Here is a 17,245-nt window from a genome sequence, read left to right as displayed (position 1 = left end):
GAATGGAATGTTTTGCGTGTTTTTGAACCACTGCTTGAAATGCAGGATGGCATAAATCCGAATAACAATTTGGCAACATTACATAATTAAAGATGGTGTAATTTTAAGACTTTGTTATTTCTAGTGGCTACCAGTCTGCTTGCTGTTGTGACTTGTAACCAATAAGGAAGTTACAAAGATCAAGTGTTCTGAGTTGTGTGTTTACTCCAAAAGAGGAATGTGTGTTATGTATGTAGTTACCTTGTTGAATGTGTTGAGTTTTCTCTCTCTTTCATCTCTGTCCCTTCCAAGAAGACACCTGTAGTGCTCCTGGAACCAGATGAATCAGCTGAATGAAAAGTGCACACTTTTGCACATAAGCATTTTTATCTCTTCTGCTACATTGCAAATGTATGTCTATAACACAGTGGCATTTTTCACCTGATAACAACAAAATCCATAAAGGAAAGTCAATTAGGACAATTAGAATGAAGAAGAATTCGTGGCCTGGAAACAATGCAGAATATGGAACTTGAATTCATTAATGTAGATAATAATCTACTGAAAGTATACTCCTGTGTTAATATTTGACCCAGTGTTGGGTCGATACAGCACCTACACATACGAAAATGACTTTTTTGTTTGTTTGTTTGTTTGTGTTAGGAAGTCATACAATTATTTGACCAGCTCACGTCACTTGAATTCATAACTTGAATTCAGTCCTTCTACTGAGGGTCGAGCTTTCATATTCTAGAAAGGGTACATTTTTAATCACTTTCAACAACTTCTGACACATATTATGTGCGATACCGTTTTCAACACTGAATTCTGCGTTGACGTTAGTTCTTCCTGACCGGTGTTTGTGGTTACTTACCTGGTGAGAATTTAAAAAAAAGCTCGGAGTGCGTGACCCTCCTCCTCCCCCGTGTGTGCTCCCTCTGGGCGTTTCTCTGTTGGTCTTCGCCCCCCTCCGTGCTTTCACTTCAGTACTTTAGCAGCTACAAGTGCTGTGGTGGCGCACGTGGGGGGGGACACAGTAGGTTGGATCGCGTTCGCAGGTCCGCACGCGCTCATCCCCGCTTTCTGACCGCATTCTTTGTCGGTGGGTCTCGTGCCCAATGCTGCCAGCAGAGGCACGTTTCACTCATTTGCCAGAGCCACCGCGCCGAAGAAGAAACATTTTGTAAGCCAAAAAGAGCGGCTGAGAATGAGTGCAGCATAACTCTCCGGTATTGTTATCTCTCCCTCCCTTTCTCTGCCTTGTTCCCCCGTCCCCGGCTCTCAAAAGTTGAGTCATTGTGAATAAGAATGGTAGATAAAGGCCCCTTGTTGACTTCTGCCATTATTTTTTACCTGTCCATCGGGGCAGCAATTTTTCAAGTCCTGGAGGAGCCCAATTGGAAGCTGGCGGCAAAAGAATACAAAGACCAGAAGGATAGAATACTTGAGGACTACCCCTGTCTGACGAAAGATGATTTGGACAAAATATTGGAGGTATGGACACGCTTGACTTTGTGCTTTTCGATATAGGAAAGGGCAGCACTCTATTGAACATGATCTCAAATTGAATCACCCAGTGAATGTTTAATATTGCCCTGCAGACACACGAGGGCTTAATAAGCCTCAGCTGGTATGTAAGCTGTCAACAAATGCTAACAAAACTCCTGAGGAATGAGGTGTTTGACCCATCTTTGTGGGTCTGCACACTTAAAGTCCTAAACCTTTTTGGATCCAGAATGGCACTCATTGTCTATGACAACTCAATCGAAGATACAATCTCCTAATATGTTTATTTTTGTTTTTGTGAACTAGTGATTATAGTTTTGTTAATTTGGATTTCTGGCACAGAGTACTTAAAAGCTGCACTGCGTGGCATCCCATTGCCAGTTTCTTGTCTCTTTCTTGTCACAATTGCAGTTCCTTGATTTACAGTAAAGTGGTGGTCATTGACCTTTTTTCCTGCTTTTCCGCTCCGCACTGAATAAACACATGCTAAGTAAACACAGGTGATTTCACAGGTGTTTATGTCACAGAATGTTGTTTGGTCACTTAGCTTAAACTTTGACTCCTTTCATTAATCGGAGACACTTGAGTGTGACAAGAGCGTATATATACTGTACTGCACTAATATATAAACCGTACCCTGTCAGACAGGTACTGAATAGGGAACATGGCATTGGACAGGAAACCACGACAGCTGTTGTTCTCTGTAAAGATGAGGCCTCTACATTGCATTTGCAATAAAACATGAACTGCAATAACGCAAGAAACGTGTCAAAACCTGTTTCTTTTTGGGTTCTCATCAGTATTAGGGAGATTTATTATTCACCCATCCCCCTTTCTGCTTTTGTGTGCTTGTCCTTTTTTTTGTTTAGGGGAATGAAAGAGATATTCTCTTGACCCCCCCCCCCCCCCCCCCCCCATTCAAGGCTTGCTGTAGCCAGCAAATGCCCACACTGACCAAATCTGCTCTGGTGATATAACAGTTGAGAGATTTTGAAACTTTGGAACTTGCAACAAAATGAAACCAAGACACTTCTCTTCTTCACAGTTTCCCCAATTACACAGACATTTGTGTGTCCTGTTGTTGATATTCGTTAAGTGTAGTCTATCAGTTTTGTTTCTGTTGGTGTTTTCCAAGACACGTGCTGCAAATACTTGGACTGAGTATATTAAAACCGATAGTCTATTGCCCTTCAGTTGCTTTGATCAGCTGTATTTCTTTTTAGGAGCACAGATTCTGTTGGGTTTTCATTGTGGAAACTTTGCTCAGCTTGTTAACAATTAAAATATCGAAGCCAGCTTAACAAGTCAAGGCGACAATCTTGTAAAAGCTAGTCTTCTGTTTGATTAACAAGGAGTTTACCATTAACTACAGGAACCTTGAAGTGGTAACAGTTTGCAGATTGGATTTTATGGCCCATCGGTGTTGGCTCTCGAGAAGCTGTTTATAAAAAGAAATTAACAAGGGGGGGGGAGACAATGAGCATCCAATTCATAGTATGATGTGTTAGCTGCATGTTCTGTGGTTGTGTTGTCAGTGAGCATGCTTTCACACTGTAGCTCCTAGCCACTAAGCAAATTCTGCAGCAGCTAAAATGTGATGCAAAAAGTGCCATTACCCGTAACTGTGACCAGTGATGACATTTTTCTCAGTGGAACTGTTTTTTGCAATTGCTGCTTCCGGGCTTTGCTTAAGAGCATCAGGTAATTCGATGTACCTTTTTTTTTTTTTTTTTTTTTTGCGTTACAGCAAAAATTGCTCTAGTATTTTTTGATGCACATGATCTAAAGATCACGTTTGAGTGGCCAAAAAGGTTTTCAAACACTGTTTTGTCATCAGTCTGAGGTCACATGCCTGAAGTGAAACGTAGCCCCTGGTCAGATTTAAAAACCAAAAATGGGTGAAGCAGCACACTGTTTGGGGGCATTGCTAACTTTGTCATGTGGCAAGGGTGCTTCTGGCTTAAAGAGCAAAGTCTTTCTTCCTCTTTTGGAAAGTGTTTCAAAAATGGGAAATCACACTGAAGTCACGGAAGGTAGCAGTGGATTATAATGCCATGCAATTGTTAGCATGATAGAAATGTGTTATGTATGCCTGATTGATTTTTATTGCAGATACAGATGACTGCATGTGCTGTACAATGCTGCACAGTGTGAGAATGATGTCATTTAAGTCAGTAGTACCACACTACACTTTTAATGAGGGTAACCTAATGTAATCTTAAAACAAGTTTTGTTTTTTGTTTTTATTTGAGTTTAATTTTCCTAAATGTAATCAACTTGCCAAAGAAATAAGACGATTAACATAAAAACCATCTGTGATGTTAATGAAACGAGGCTTGCAATCTCATGTTAAACTAGAAAAGGCAATTTCCAAGGAAATTACGTGGGAGAGCTGTTAAGTCGCCCGGTAGAGGCCGACCGCTCAGAAGCTGCTGAGAGCAGAGGCGTTTGCACGTTCAAAGCCGCAAACGCTGAAGAGAGATAAATACAAACAAAAAGAGAAAAAAGAAGATGACAAGAAAAGGAAAAAATCCAAAATCCCAGGAAAAGTTGAATTCAGAAAAGAAAAAAGTAGAAAGTAACAATGGAGGAAGTAAATAAGTAAAAAGTTGCTATTGAAAGTGTAAAGAAAAAAGTAAGAAGTGAAAAAGCAACAACTTGATTAACAAAAGTGGAAAGAAGTAGTAAGAAACAAAGGAAAAGGTAAATATTCCCAAAGTTAAAGGAAACAAAGAAAGAAGCAAAGGAAAAAAGTTGCTATTAAAAGTGTAAAGGAAGAAGTGAAAAAGCAACAACTTGATTAACAAAAGTGGAAAGAAGTAGTAAGAAACAAAGGAAAAGGTAAATATTCCCAAAGTTAAAAGAAACAAAAAAAGAAGCAAAGTAAAAAAGTTGCTATTAAAGTGTAAAGAAAAAAGCTAGAAGTAACTACTTAGAAATGAAGGAACCATTTTAATGCTGAAAAACTGTTGAAAAAAAAAAAAGTTGAAAAGAGCTTTTAATTTGAAAGTGTGTTTCCTGTCTGTGTCTGTGTGGTAGTTTGTGTGTCCACTGTAGGGAGACTTCAAAACAAACTCATTTTAGCATTTAAATGCTAAATAATTAAAATAAGAATGATAAAAGGCTTTTATTTTGAAAGTGTTTCCTGTCTGTGAGGGTGTGTGTAGGGAAACTTCACCACAAAGTCATTTTAGCATTTAAATGCTAAAAAGTGGATAAAATATTATGAAAGGCTTTTATTTTGAAAGTGTGTTTCCTGTCTGTGAGGGTGTGTGTGTGTCTGTCTGTCTCCACTGTGTATGTTGAGGGAGAAAAACTCAGGTAAAGTGTGTGGACACAGCTCTGAGGCTGATCACATGATCTCATGCAGCTGTGTCCGTTACCATGACAATGACTGCTGCCTGCCTGCTGAGTCATGTGAGTCAAATGCAAAGGCAGGCTGGAAAAGTACTGAGACTATGCCTCGCAAAATGCTCAAAATATGAAAAAGTATTAGTCCTATCGAAACAATTCAAAAACTGTGAGTGGCAAAAGGCTTCAATGAACACACTGATGTACTTTATTTGAAGATACTCCATAAAATGAAGGCGTGGTGGCGATTTTAAAACAGCCCCCCGTTTGTGATTTGAGTAGAATTTAAGAACCTCTGTTATAATGGGCTTCAATGGGAGTTTCAGACGGCACTCTCTCTGCTTCTGGGCACTTGGAGAAAGAACCGTCAGTCCTGTGACTATGAGAGTTACATTTACTGAAAGAAGACAAAAATACCTACATTCTGATGTATAGTTTGTTTATGTAAGATTAAAGTTAATTGAAGGAAAGAAGGAAAAGAAGGAAAAAAGTTGCTAAAAGTGGAAGCTGAAAAGTTAGAGTGCGTGTGATGTCACCCACTCTAGCTGCTCCAACATTCCGCAATACACACTAATGGAAAAGTTGAAAAAGGTCCAAAAGTTGCCTAAAACTAAAACTGCGATTATTTAAAAAGTATAAAAGATACAAAGAAGCTGATCCACCCAGGAAAAGTTGAAAGGGTCTAGACCCGTATAAAGTTTAAATGAAGTTTCTACTCCAAAGTATGACGACACAAGAGGCAGATGAAAAGTGGCAAGTTGAAGGGAAGTTTTAAGTGGCTTCCATTCATTTTCAATGGGAAGAAAAGTTGATAAAAAGTGAAATATAATAAAAAGTATAAAAGTTATTAATGAGAAAAGTAATAGCCCACATGTCCTAAAAGAGACCTACGATTAGGAAGTGGAACGGAGTTTCTACGACAAACCGTCTAGGAGGAGATAGTGACCGAAAAACGGCGAAATAAAAATAATAATAATAACTAGAAAAGGCAATTTCCAAGGAAATTACGTGGGAGAGCTGTTAAGTCGCCCGGTAGAGGCCGACCGCTCAGAAGCTGCTGAGAGCAGAGGCGTTTGCACGTTCAAAGCCGCAAACGCTGAAGAGAGATAAATACGAACAAAAAGAGAAAGAAAGAAGATGACAATAAAAGGAAAAAATCCAAAATCCCAAGAAAAGTTGAATTCAGAAAAGAAAAAAAAAGTAGAAAGTAACAATGGAGGAAGTAAATAAGTAAAAAGTTGATATTTAAAGTGTAACGAAACAGAAAAAGAAGCAAAGTAAAAAGTTGCTATTGAAAGTGTAAAGAAAAAAGTAAGAAGTGAAAAAGCAACAACTTGATTAACAAAAGTTGAAAGAAGTAGTAAGAAACAAAGGAAAAGGTAAATATTCCCAAAGTTAAAAGAAACAAAGAAAGAAGCAAAGTAAAAAAGTTGCTATTAAAAGTGTAAAGGAAGAAGTGAAAAAGCAACAACTTGATTAACAAAAGTGGAAAGAAGTAGTAAGAAACAAAGGAAAAGGTAAATATTCCCAAAGTTCAAAGAAACAAAAAAAGAAGCAAAGTAAAAAAGTTGCTATTAAAGTGTAAAGAAAAAAGCTAGAAGTAACTACTTAGAAATGAAGGAACCATTTTAATGCTGAAAAACTGTTGAGAAAAAAAAGTTGAAAAGAGCTTTTAATTTGAAAGTGTGTTTCCTGTCTGTGTCTGTGTGGTAGTTTGTGTGTCCACTGTAGGGAGACTTCAAAACAAACTCATTTTAGCATTTAAATGCTAAATAATTAAAATAAGAATGATAAAAGGCTTTTATTTTGAAAGTGTGTTTCCTGTCTGTGAGGGTGTGTGTGTGTAGGGAAACTTCACCACAAAGTCATTTTAGCATTTAAATGCTAAAAAGTGGATAAAATATTATGAAAGGCTTTTATTTTGAAAGTGTGTTTCCTATCTGTGAGGGTGTGTGTGTAGGGAAACTTCACCACAAAGTCATTTTAGCATTTAAATGCTAAAAAGTGGATAAAATATTATGAAAGGCTTTTATTTTGAAAGGGTATTTCCTGTCTGTGAGGGTGTGTGTCTGTGTGTGTCTCCACTGTGTATGTTGAGGGAGAAAAACTCAGGTAAAGTGTGTGGACACAGCTCTGAGGCTGATTACATGACGTCATGCAGCTGTGTCCGTTACCATGACAATGACTGCTGCCTGCCTGCTGAGTCATGTGAGCCAAATGCAAAGGCAGGCTGGAAAAGTACTGAGACTATGCCTCGCAAAATGCTCAAAATATGAAAAAGTATTAGTCCTATCGAAACAATTGAAAAACTGTGAGTGACAAAAGGCTTCAATGAACACACTGATGTACTTTATTTGAATATACTCCATAAAATGAAGGCGTGGTGGCGATTTTAAAACAGCCCCCCGTTTGTGATTTGAGGAGAATTTAAGAACCTCTGTTATAATGGGCTCCAATGGGAGTTTCAGACGGCACTCTCTCCGCTTCTGGACTCTTGGAGAAAGAACCGTCAGTCCTGTCACTATGAGAGTTATATTTACTGAAAGAAGACAAAAATACCTACATTCTGATGTATAGTTTGTTTATGTAAGATTAAAGTTGATTGAAGGAAAGAAGGAAAAGAAGGAAAAAAGTTGCTAAAAGTGGAAGCTGAAAAGTTAGAGTGCGTGTGATGTCACCCACTCTAGCTGCTCCAACATTCCGCAATACACACTAATGGAAAAGTTGAAAAAGCTCCAAAAGTTGCCTAAAACTAAAACTGCGATTATTCAAAAAGTATAAAAGATACAAAGAAGCTGATCCACCCAGAAAAAGTTGAAAGGATCTAGACCCGTATAAAGTTTAAATGAAGTTTCTACTCCAAAGTATGATGACACAAGAGGCAGATGAAAAGTGGCAAGTTGAAGGGAAGTTTTAAGTGGCTTCCATTCATTTTCAATGGGAAAAAAAGTTGATAAAAAGTGAAATATAATAAAAAGTATAAAAGTTATTAATAAGAAAAGTAATAGCATAGATCTCCTAAAAGAGACCTACGTTTAGGAAGTGGAACGAAGTTTCTACGACAAACCGTCTAGGAGGAGATAGTGACCGAAAAACGGCGAAATAATAATAATAATAAAGAAAAGGATCTCATAAGTGTGAGAGCTGTGCTTACAGCTCTCCCACTAATGAGAGCTGTGCTTACAGCTCTCCCACTAACTAGAATGGGCATTTCCTGCAGAAAATGCGTGTGATTGCTGAAAGCCAGCTGCTGCAGCCGCTGCAGCCATCGCCGAATCTGCAGCTTTGAACGTTGTAGAAGCGACAGGCAACACTGTAGCATGTGTAGTTTTTAAAAATATTGAACAACTAGTGAAAGCACATGAAACAATGAAGAAGTTTTCAATTGCTATTCACCAACTCTCCAGCAGATGGCAGCCTGTCCAAAGGAATCACCTGTTGCCATCTTGCCCTCTGAACACTAATGAAGTTCTGAGGATAAAATACCAAAAACAAAAAAAAACACCCACCATAGCGCCCCCCAGTGAAGAAACGTTTAACGCGTCTTCAGTAGACTGTCCTGCACGTATGTGTGGAGTTCATTCAAGTCAGTCATTGCATTAGCTTAAAAAAAAAGATCGAAACAGTTGCAGTACCGCGAACGGCCGCCAGGTGGTGCACGTGGTAGTACTGAAGGCCTTGTACAACATAGAAGTGAAATCAGAAAAAAAAAAAATTTTTAGGAGTTAAAAAACCAGTTAAATAACTGACCACACGGTGGCGCTAGAGAGCCCACGCTGTAACATGTGAAGCGCTTCATCATGGGACAGCATCCCTCAAAGCTGCATCATGCTACCATGTGTAGTTTTTGAGATATTGCAGTATTAAGATTCCTCTCATAGACGGCAATGCAAAAAACAAATCATACAAATATTCATAACAATTATTGTACATCAGCTGTCAGCCCACAGAGTAATACGTCATCTCTCCTAACTATACTTAAAATATTACAGTTGGAACCATGTTTCTAGCTGTAAGCGTGTAGGAGTAGTAGCATGTCAAAAAACGCACATAAACATGCTGATATCTGACCACACGGTGGCGCTATAGAGCCCACGCTGTAACATGTGAAGCATTTCATTATGGGACAGCATCCCACAAAGCTGCATCATGCTACCATGTGTAGTTTTAGAGATATTGCAGTTTGAACATCACTCCCATAGACTTTCCATTCAAAAAAAAATTCATATTAATATTCATAATAATTACAGTACATTAGCTATAAGCACACAGGATAATAGCACACCTCTCCCAACCATGCTTAACATGTTACAGTTGGAACCATGTTTACAGCTGTTAGCACTTAGGAGTTTTAGCACGCCGAAAAATTGGCGGAAGAATACGGAATAATAATAATAAAACTAGAATGGGCATTTCCTGCAGAAAATGCGTGTGATTGCTGAAAGCCAGCCGCTGCACCTGCTGCAGCCATCGCCGAATCTGCAGCTCTGAAAGTTGTAGAAGCAACAGGCAACACTGTAACATGTGTAGTTTTTTAAAATATTAAACAACTAGTGAAAGCTCATGAAACAATGAAGAAGTTTTCAATTGTTATTCACCAACTCTCCAGCAGATGGCAGCCTGTCCAAAGGAATCAACTGTTGCCATCTTGCCCTCTCAACACTAATGAAGTTCTGAGGATAAAATACCAAAAAAAAAAACACCCACAATAGCGCCCCCCAGTGGATAAACGTTTAACACGCGTGTTTAGGGCAGTGTCCTGCACATATTTGTAAAGTTTCATTCAAGTCAGTCATTGCATTAGCTTAAAAAAAAAAGATCGAAACAGTTGCAGTACCGCGAATGGCCGCCAGTGGTAGTACTAAAGGCCCTGTACAATATAGAAGTGAAATCAGAAAGAAAAAAAAAAATTTTTTGAATTAAAAAACGAGTTAAATAACTGACCACACGGTGGCGCTAGAGAGCCCACGCTGTAACATGTGAAGCATTTCATCATGGGGCAGCATGAGTCAAAGTTTCATAACAATATCACGTGTAGTTTCCGAGATACAGCCATGTGAAGATTGCTCTCATAGACGGCAAAAAACTAATCATACAAATATTCATAATAATTATTGTACATCAGCTGTCAGCCCACAGAGTAATACATCAACTCTCCTAACTGTACTTAACATGTTACAGTTGGAACCATGTTTCTAGCTGTAAGCGTGTAGGAGTAGTAGCATGTCAAAACAACTAACATAAACATGCTGATAACTGACCACACGGTGGCGCTAGAGAGCCCACACTGTAACATGTGAAGCATTTCATCATGGGGCATCATGGGTCAAAGTTTCATAACAATATCACGCATAGTTTCCGAGATATAGCCGTGTGAAGATTGCTCTCATAGACGGCAATGCAAAATAAAAATCATACAAATATTCATAACAATTATTGTACATCAGCTGTCAGCCCACAGAGTAATACATCTACTCTCCTAACTGTACTTAACATATTACAGTTGGAACCATGTTTCTAGCTGTAAGCGTGTAGGACTAGTAGCATGTCAAAACAACTAACATATACAGGCTGATATCTGACCACACGGTGGCGCTATAGAGCCCACGCTGTAACATGTGAAGCACTTCATCATGGGACAGCATCCCACAAAGCTGCATCATGCTACCATGTGTAGTTTTTGAGATATTGCAGTTTAAACATCACTCCCATAGACTTTCCATTCAAAAAAAATATATTAATATTCATAATAATTACAGTACATTAGCTGACAGCACATAGGGTAGTGAGCACACCTCTCCCAACCATGCTTAACATATTACAGTTGGAACCATGTTTGCAGCTTTTAGCATTCAGGACTTACAGCACGCCGAAAAACGGGCGGAAGAATACGGAATAATAATAATAATAATAATAATAATAATAATAATAAAATTAAATACTGGAAACAACAATAGTGTGATTGCTTTCAGCAATCACACTAATTAAATACTGGAAACAACAATAGTGTGATTGCTTTCAGCAATCACACTAACTAGAATGGGCATTTCCTGCAGAAAATGCGTGTGATTGCTGAAAGCCAGCCGCTGCACCTGCTGCAGCCATCGCCGAATCTGCAGCTCTGAAAGTTGTAGAAGCGACAGGCAACACTGTAGCATGTGTAGTTTTTTAAAATATTGAACAACTAGTGAAAGCACATGAAACAATGAAGAAGTTTTCAATTGCTATTCACCATCTCTCCAGCAGATGACAGCCTTTCCAAAGGAATCAACTGTTGCCATCTTGCCCTCTCAACACTAATGAAGTTCTGAGGATAAAATACCAAAAAAAAAAAAACACCCACAATAGCGCGCCCCAGTGGAGAACCGTTTAACTCGCGTGTTTAGGGCAGTGTCCTGCACATATTTGTAAAGTTTCATTCAAGTTGGTTATTGCATTAGCTTAAAAAAAAAAGATCGAAACAGTTGCAGTACCGCGAACGGCCGCCAGGTGGCACACGTGGTAGTACTAAAGGCCCTGGAAAACATAGAAGTGAATTCAGAAAAAAAAAAAAATTTAGGAGTTAAAAAACGAGTTAAATAACTGACCACACGGTGGCGCTAGATAGTCCACACTGTAACATGTGAAGCATTTCATCATGGGGCAGCTTTCCTGAGAGTTTCATAACAATATCACGTGTAGTTTTCGAGATACAGCCATGTGAAGATTGCTCTCATAGACAACAAAAAACAAATCATACAAATATTCACAACAATTATTGTACATCAGCTGTCAGCCCACAGAGTAATGCGTCAACTCTCCTAACTGTACTTAACATATTAAAGCTGGAACCATGTTTCTAGCTGTAAGCGTGTAGGACTAGTAGCATGTCAAAAAACGCACATAAACAGGCTGATATCTGACCACACGGTGGCGCTATAGACCCCACGCTGTAACATGTGAAGCATTTCATTATGGGACAGCATCCCACAAAGCAGCATCATGCTACCATGTGTAGTTTTCGAGATATTGCAGTTTAAACATCACTTCCATAGACTTTCCATTCAAAAAAAAATTCATATTAATATTCATAATAATTACAGTACATTAGCTGACAGCACAGAAGGTAGTGAGCACACCTCTCCCAACCATGCTTAACATATTACAGTTGGAACCATGTTTGCAGCTTTTACCATTTAGGACTTACAGCGTGCCGAAAAACGGGCGGAAGAATACGGAATAATAATAATAACTAGAATGGGCATTTCCTGCAGAAAATGCGTGTGATTGCTGAAAGCCAGCCGCTGCAGCCATCGCCGAATCTGCAGCTCTGAACGTTGTAGAAGCGACAGGCAACACTGTAGCATGTGTAGTTTTTTAAAATATTGAACAACTAGTGAGTTGCAGTACCGCCAACGGCCGTTAGGTGGCGCACGTGGTAGTACTAAAGGCCCTGTACAACATAGAAGTGAAATTAGAAAAAAAAAAAAAAATTTAGGAGTTAAAAAACGAGTTAAATAACTGACCACATGGTGGCGCTAGAGAGCCCACACTGTAACATGTGAAGCATTTCATCATGGGGCAGCTTTCCTGAAAGTTTCATAACAATATCACGTGTAGTTTCCGAGATACAGCCGTGTGAAGATTGTTCTCATAGACGGCAAAAAACAAATCATACAAATATTCATAAAAATTATTGTACATCAGCTGTCAGCCCACAGAGTAATACAACTACTCTCCTAACTGTACTTAACATATTACAGTTGGAATCATGTTTCTAGCTGTAAGCGTGTAGGACTAGTAGCATGTCAAAACAACTAACATAAACATGCTGACAATTGACCACACGGTGGCGCTAGAGAGCCCACGCTGTAACATGTGAAGCACTTCATCATGGGACAGTAGTAATCAAGGTTTCATAACGATATCACGTGTAGTTTAGGAGATATACCCATGTGAAGATTGCTCCCATAGACGGCAATGCAAAGTAAAAATCATACAAATATTCATAACAATTATTGTACATCAGCTGTCAGCCCACAGAGTAATACATCATCTCTCCTAACTGTACTTAACATATTACAGTTGGAACCATGTTTCTAGCTGTAAGCGTGTAGGAGTAGTAGCATGTCAAAAAACGCACAAAAACATGCTGATAGCTGACCACACGGTGGCGCTATAGAGCCCACGCTGTAACATGTGAAGCACTTCATCATGGGACAGCATCCCACAAAGCTGCATCATGCTACCATGTGTAGTTTTTGAGATATTGCAGTTTAAACATCACTCCCATAGACTTTCCATTAAAAAAAAATGCATATTAATATTCATAATAATTACAGTACATTAGCTATCAGCACACAGGGTAATAGCACACCTCTCCCAACCATGCTGAACATATTACAGTTGGAACCATGTTTACAGCTTTTAGCACTTAGGACTTTTAGCATGCCGAAAAACGGGCGGAAGAATACGGAATAATAATAATAACTAGAATGGGCATTTCCTGCAGAAAATGCGTGTGATTGCTGAAAGCCAGCCGCTGCACCTGCTGCAGCCATCGCCGAATCTGCAGCTCTGAAAGTTGTAGAAGCGACAGGCAACACTGTAACATGTGTAGTTTTTTAAAATATTAAACAACTAGTGAAAGCTCATGAAACAATGAAGAAGTTTTCAATTGTTATTCACCAACTCTCCAGCAGATGGCAGCCTGTCCAAAGGAATCAACTGTTGCCATCTTGCCCTCTCAACACTAATGAAGTTCTGAGGATAAAATACCAAAAAAAAAAACACCCACAATAGCGCCCCCCAGTGGATAAACGTTTAACACGCGTGTTTAGGGCAGTGTCCTGCACATATTTGTAAAGTTTCATTCAAGTCAGTCATTGCATTAGCTTAAAAAAAAAGATCGAAACAGTTGCAGTACCGCGAACGGCCGCCAGGTGGCACACGTGGTAGTACTAAAGGCCCTGGAAAACATAGAAGTGAATTCAGAAAAAAAAAAAAAATTTAGGAGTTAAAAAACGAGTTAAATAACTGACCACACGGTGGCGCTAGATAGTCCACACTGTAACATGTGAAGCATTTCATCATGGGGCATCATGAGTCAAAGTTTCATAACAATATCACGTGTAGTTTCCGAGATACAGCCATGTGAAGATTGCTCTCATAGACGGCAATGCAAAATAAAAATCATACAAATATTCATAACAATTATTGTACATCAGCTGTCAGCCCACAGAGTAATACATCTACTCTCCTAACTGTACTTAACATATTACAGTTGGAACCATGTTTCTAGCTGTAAGCGTGTAGGACTAGTAGCATGTCAAAACAACTAACATATACAGGCTGATATCTGACCACACGGTGGCGCTATAGAGCCCACGCTGTAACATGTGAAGCACTTCATCATGGGACAGCATCCCACAAAGCTGCATCATGCTACCATGTGTAGTTTTTGAGATATTGCAGTTTAAACATCACTCCCATAGACTTTCCATTCAAAAAAAATATCATATTAATATTCATAATAATTACAGTACATTAGCTGACAGCACATAGGGTAGTGAGCACACCTCTCCCAACCATGCTTAACATATTACAGTTGGAACCATGTTTGCAGCTTTTAGCATTCAGGACTTACAGCACGCCGAAAAACGGGCGGAAGAATACGGAATAATAATAATAATAATAATAATAATAATAAAATTAAATACTGGAAACAACAATAGTGTGATTGCTTTCAGCAATCACACTAATTAAATACTGGAAACAACAATAGTGTGATTGCTTTCAGCAATCACACTAACTAGAATGGGCATTTCCTGCAGAAAATGCGTGTGATTGCTGAAAGCCAGCCGCTGCACCTGCTGCAGCCATCGCCGAATCTGCAGCTCTGAAAGTTGTAGAAGCGACAGGCAACACTGTAGCATGTGTAGTTTTTTAAAATATTGAACAACTAGTGAAAGCACATGAAACAATGAAGAAGTTTTCAATTGCTATTCACCATCTCTCCAGCAGATGACAGCCTTTCCAAAGGAATCAACTGTTGCCATCTTGCCCTCTCAACACTAATGAAGTTCTGAGGATAAAATACCAAAAAAAAAAAACACCCACAATAGCGCGCCCCAGTGGAGAACCGTTTAACTCGCGTGTTTAGGGCAGTGTCCTGCACATATTTGTAAAGTTTCATTCAAGTTGGTTATTGCATTAGCTTAAAAAAAAAAAGATCGAAACAGTTGCAGTACCGCGAACGGCCGCCAGGTGGCACACGTGGTAGTACTAAAGGCCCTGGAAAACATAGAAGTGAATTCAGAAAAAAAAAAAAAATTTAGGAGTTAAAAAACGAGTTAAATAACTGACCACACGGTGGCGCTAGATAGTCCACACTGTAACATGTGAAGCATTTCATCATGGGGCATCATGAGTCAAAGTTTCATAACAATATCACGTGTAGTTTCCGAGATACAGCCATGTGAAGATTGCTCTCATAGACGGCAATGCAAAATAAAAATCATACAAATATTCATAACAATTATTGTACATCAGCTGTCAGCCCACAGAGTAATACATCTACTCTCCTAACTGTACTTAACATATTACAGTTGGAACCATGTTTCTAGCTGTAAGCGTGTAGGACTAGTAGCATGTCAAAACAACTAACATATACAGGCTGATATCTGACCACACGGTGGCGCTATAGAGCCCACGCTGTAACATGTGAAGCACTTCATCATGGGACAGCATCCCACAAAGCTGCATCATGCTACCATGTGTAGTTTTTGAGATATTGCAGTTTAAACATCACTCCCATAGACTTTCCATTCAAAAAAAATATATTAATATTCATAATAATTACAGTACATTAGCTGACAGCACATAGGGTAGTGAGCACACCTCTCCCAACCATGCTTAACATATTACAGTTGGAACCATGTTTGCAGCTTTTAGCATTCAGGACTTACAGCACGCCGAAAAACGGGCGGAAGAATACGGAATAATAATAATAATAATAATAATAATAATAATAATAAAATTAAATACTGGAAACAACAATAGTGTGATTGCTGAAAGCAATCACACTAATTAAATACTGGAAACAACAATAGTGTAATCACACTAACTAGAATGGGCATTTCCTGCAGAAAATGCGTGTGATTGCTGAAAGCCAGCCGCTGCACCTGCTGCAGCCATCGCCGAATCTGCAGCTCTGAAAGTTGTAGAAGCGACAGGCAACACTGTAGCATGTGTAGTTTTTTAAAATATTGAACAACTAGTGAAAGCACATGAAACAATGAAGAAGTTTTCAATTGCTATTCACCATCTCTCCAGCAGATGACAGCCTTTCCAAAGGAATCAACTGTTGCCATCTTGCCCTCTCAACACTAATGAAGTTCTGAGGATAAAATACCAAAAAAAAAAAAACACCCACAATAGCGCGCCCCAGTGGAGAACCGTTTAACTCGCGTGTTTAGGGCAGTGTCCTGCACATATTTGTAAAGTTTCATTCAAGTTGGTTATTGCATTAGCTTAAAAAAAAAAGATCGAAACAGTTGCAGTACCGCGAACGGCCGCCAGGTGGCACACGTGGTAGTACTAAAGGCCCTGGAAAACATAGAAGTGAATTCAGAAAAAAAAAAAAAATTTAGGAGTTAAAAAACGAGTTAAATAACTGACCACACGGTGGCGCTAGATAGTCCACACTGTAACATGTGAAGCATTTCATCATGGGGCAGCTTTCCTGAGAGTTTCATAACAATATCACGTGTAGTTTTCGAGATACAGCCATGTGAAGATTGCTCTCATAGACAACAAAAAACAAATCATACAAATATTCATAATAATTATTGTACATCAGCTGTCAGCCCACAGAGTAATACGTCATCTCTCGTAACTGTACTTAACATATTACAGTTGGAACCATGTTTCTAGCTGTAAGCGTGTAGGAGTAGTAGCATGTCAAAACAACTAACATAAACATGCTGGTAACTGACCACACAGTGGCGCTATAGAGCCCACGCTGTAACATGTGAAGCACATCATGATGGGACAGTAGTAATCAAGGTTTCATAACAATATCACGTGTAGTTTTCGAGATGCAGCCGTGTGAAGATTGCTCTCATAGACGGCAATGCAAAAAAAAAAATCATACAAATATTCACAACAATTATTGTACATCAGCTGTCAGCCCACAGAGTAATGCGTCAACTCTCCTAACTGTACTTAACATATTAAAGCTGGAACCATGTTTCTAGCTGTAAGCGTGTAGGACTAGTAGCATGTCAAAAAACGCACATAAACAGGCTGATATCTGACCACACGGTGGCGCTATAGACCCCACGCTGTAACATGTGAAGCATTTCATTATGGGACAGCATCCCACAAAGCAGCATCATGCTACCATGTGTAGTTTTCGAGATATTGCAGT

General features: G+C 39.1%; 1 protein-coding gene across 1 annotated transcript in view; it reads left to right on the top strand.

The window, feature by feature from the left end:
• Positions 1 to 954: 954 nt before the first annotated feature.
• The window catches only part of LOC137101057 (potassium channel subfamily K member 5-like), a 53,054-nt gene continuing 36,763 nt past the window's right edge, over positions 955 to 17,245 (top strand). Inside the window, exon 1 of the mRNA XM_067478934.1 lies at positions 955 to 1,473. Within this exon, the coding sequence (XP_067335035.1) occupies positions 1,288 to 1,473 (186 nt within the window). The 5' untranslated portion in view covers positions 955 to 1,287. The remainder of the gene's footprint in view (positions 1,474 to 17,245) is intronic.

The sequence above is a fragment of the Channa argus genome, chromosome 16 (genome assembly GCF_033026475.1).
Source record: "Channa argus isolate prfri chromosome 16, Channa argus male v1.0, whole genome shotgun sequence".
In the NCBI taxonomy this organism is placed as follows: Eukaryota; Metazoa; Chordata; class Actinopteri; order Anabantiformes; family Channidae; genus Channa; species Channa argus.
The sequence above is the reverse complement of the archived record's forward strand: the minus strand, read 5'-3'. Positions and strand labels throughout refer to the sequence as shown.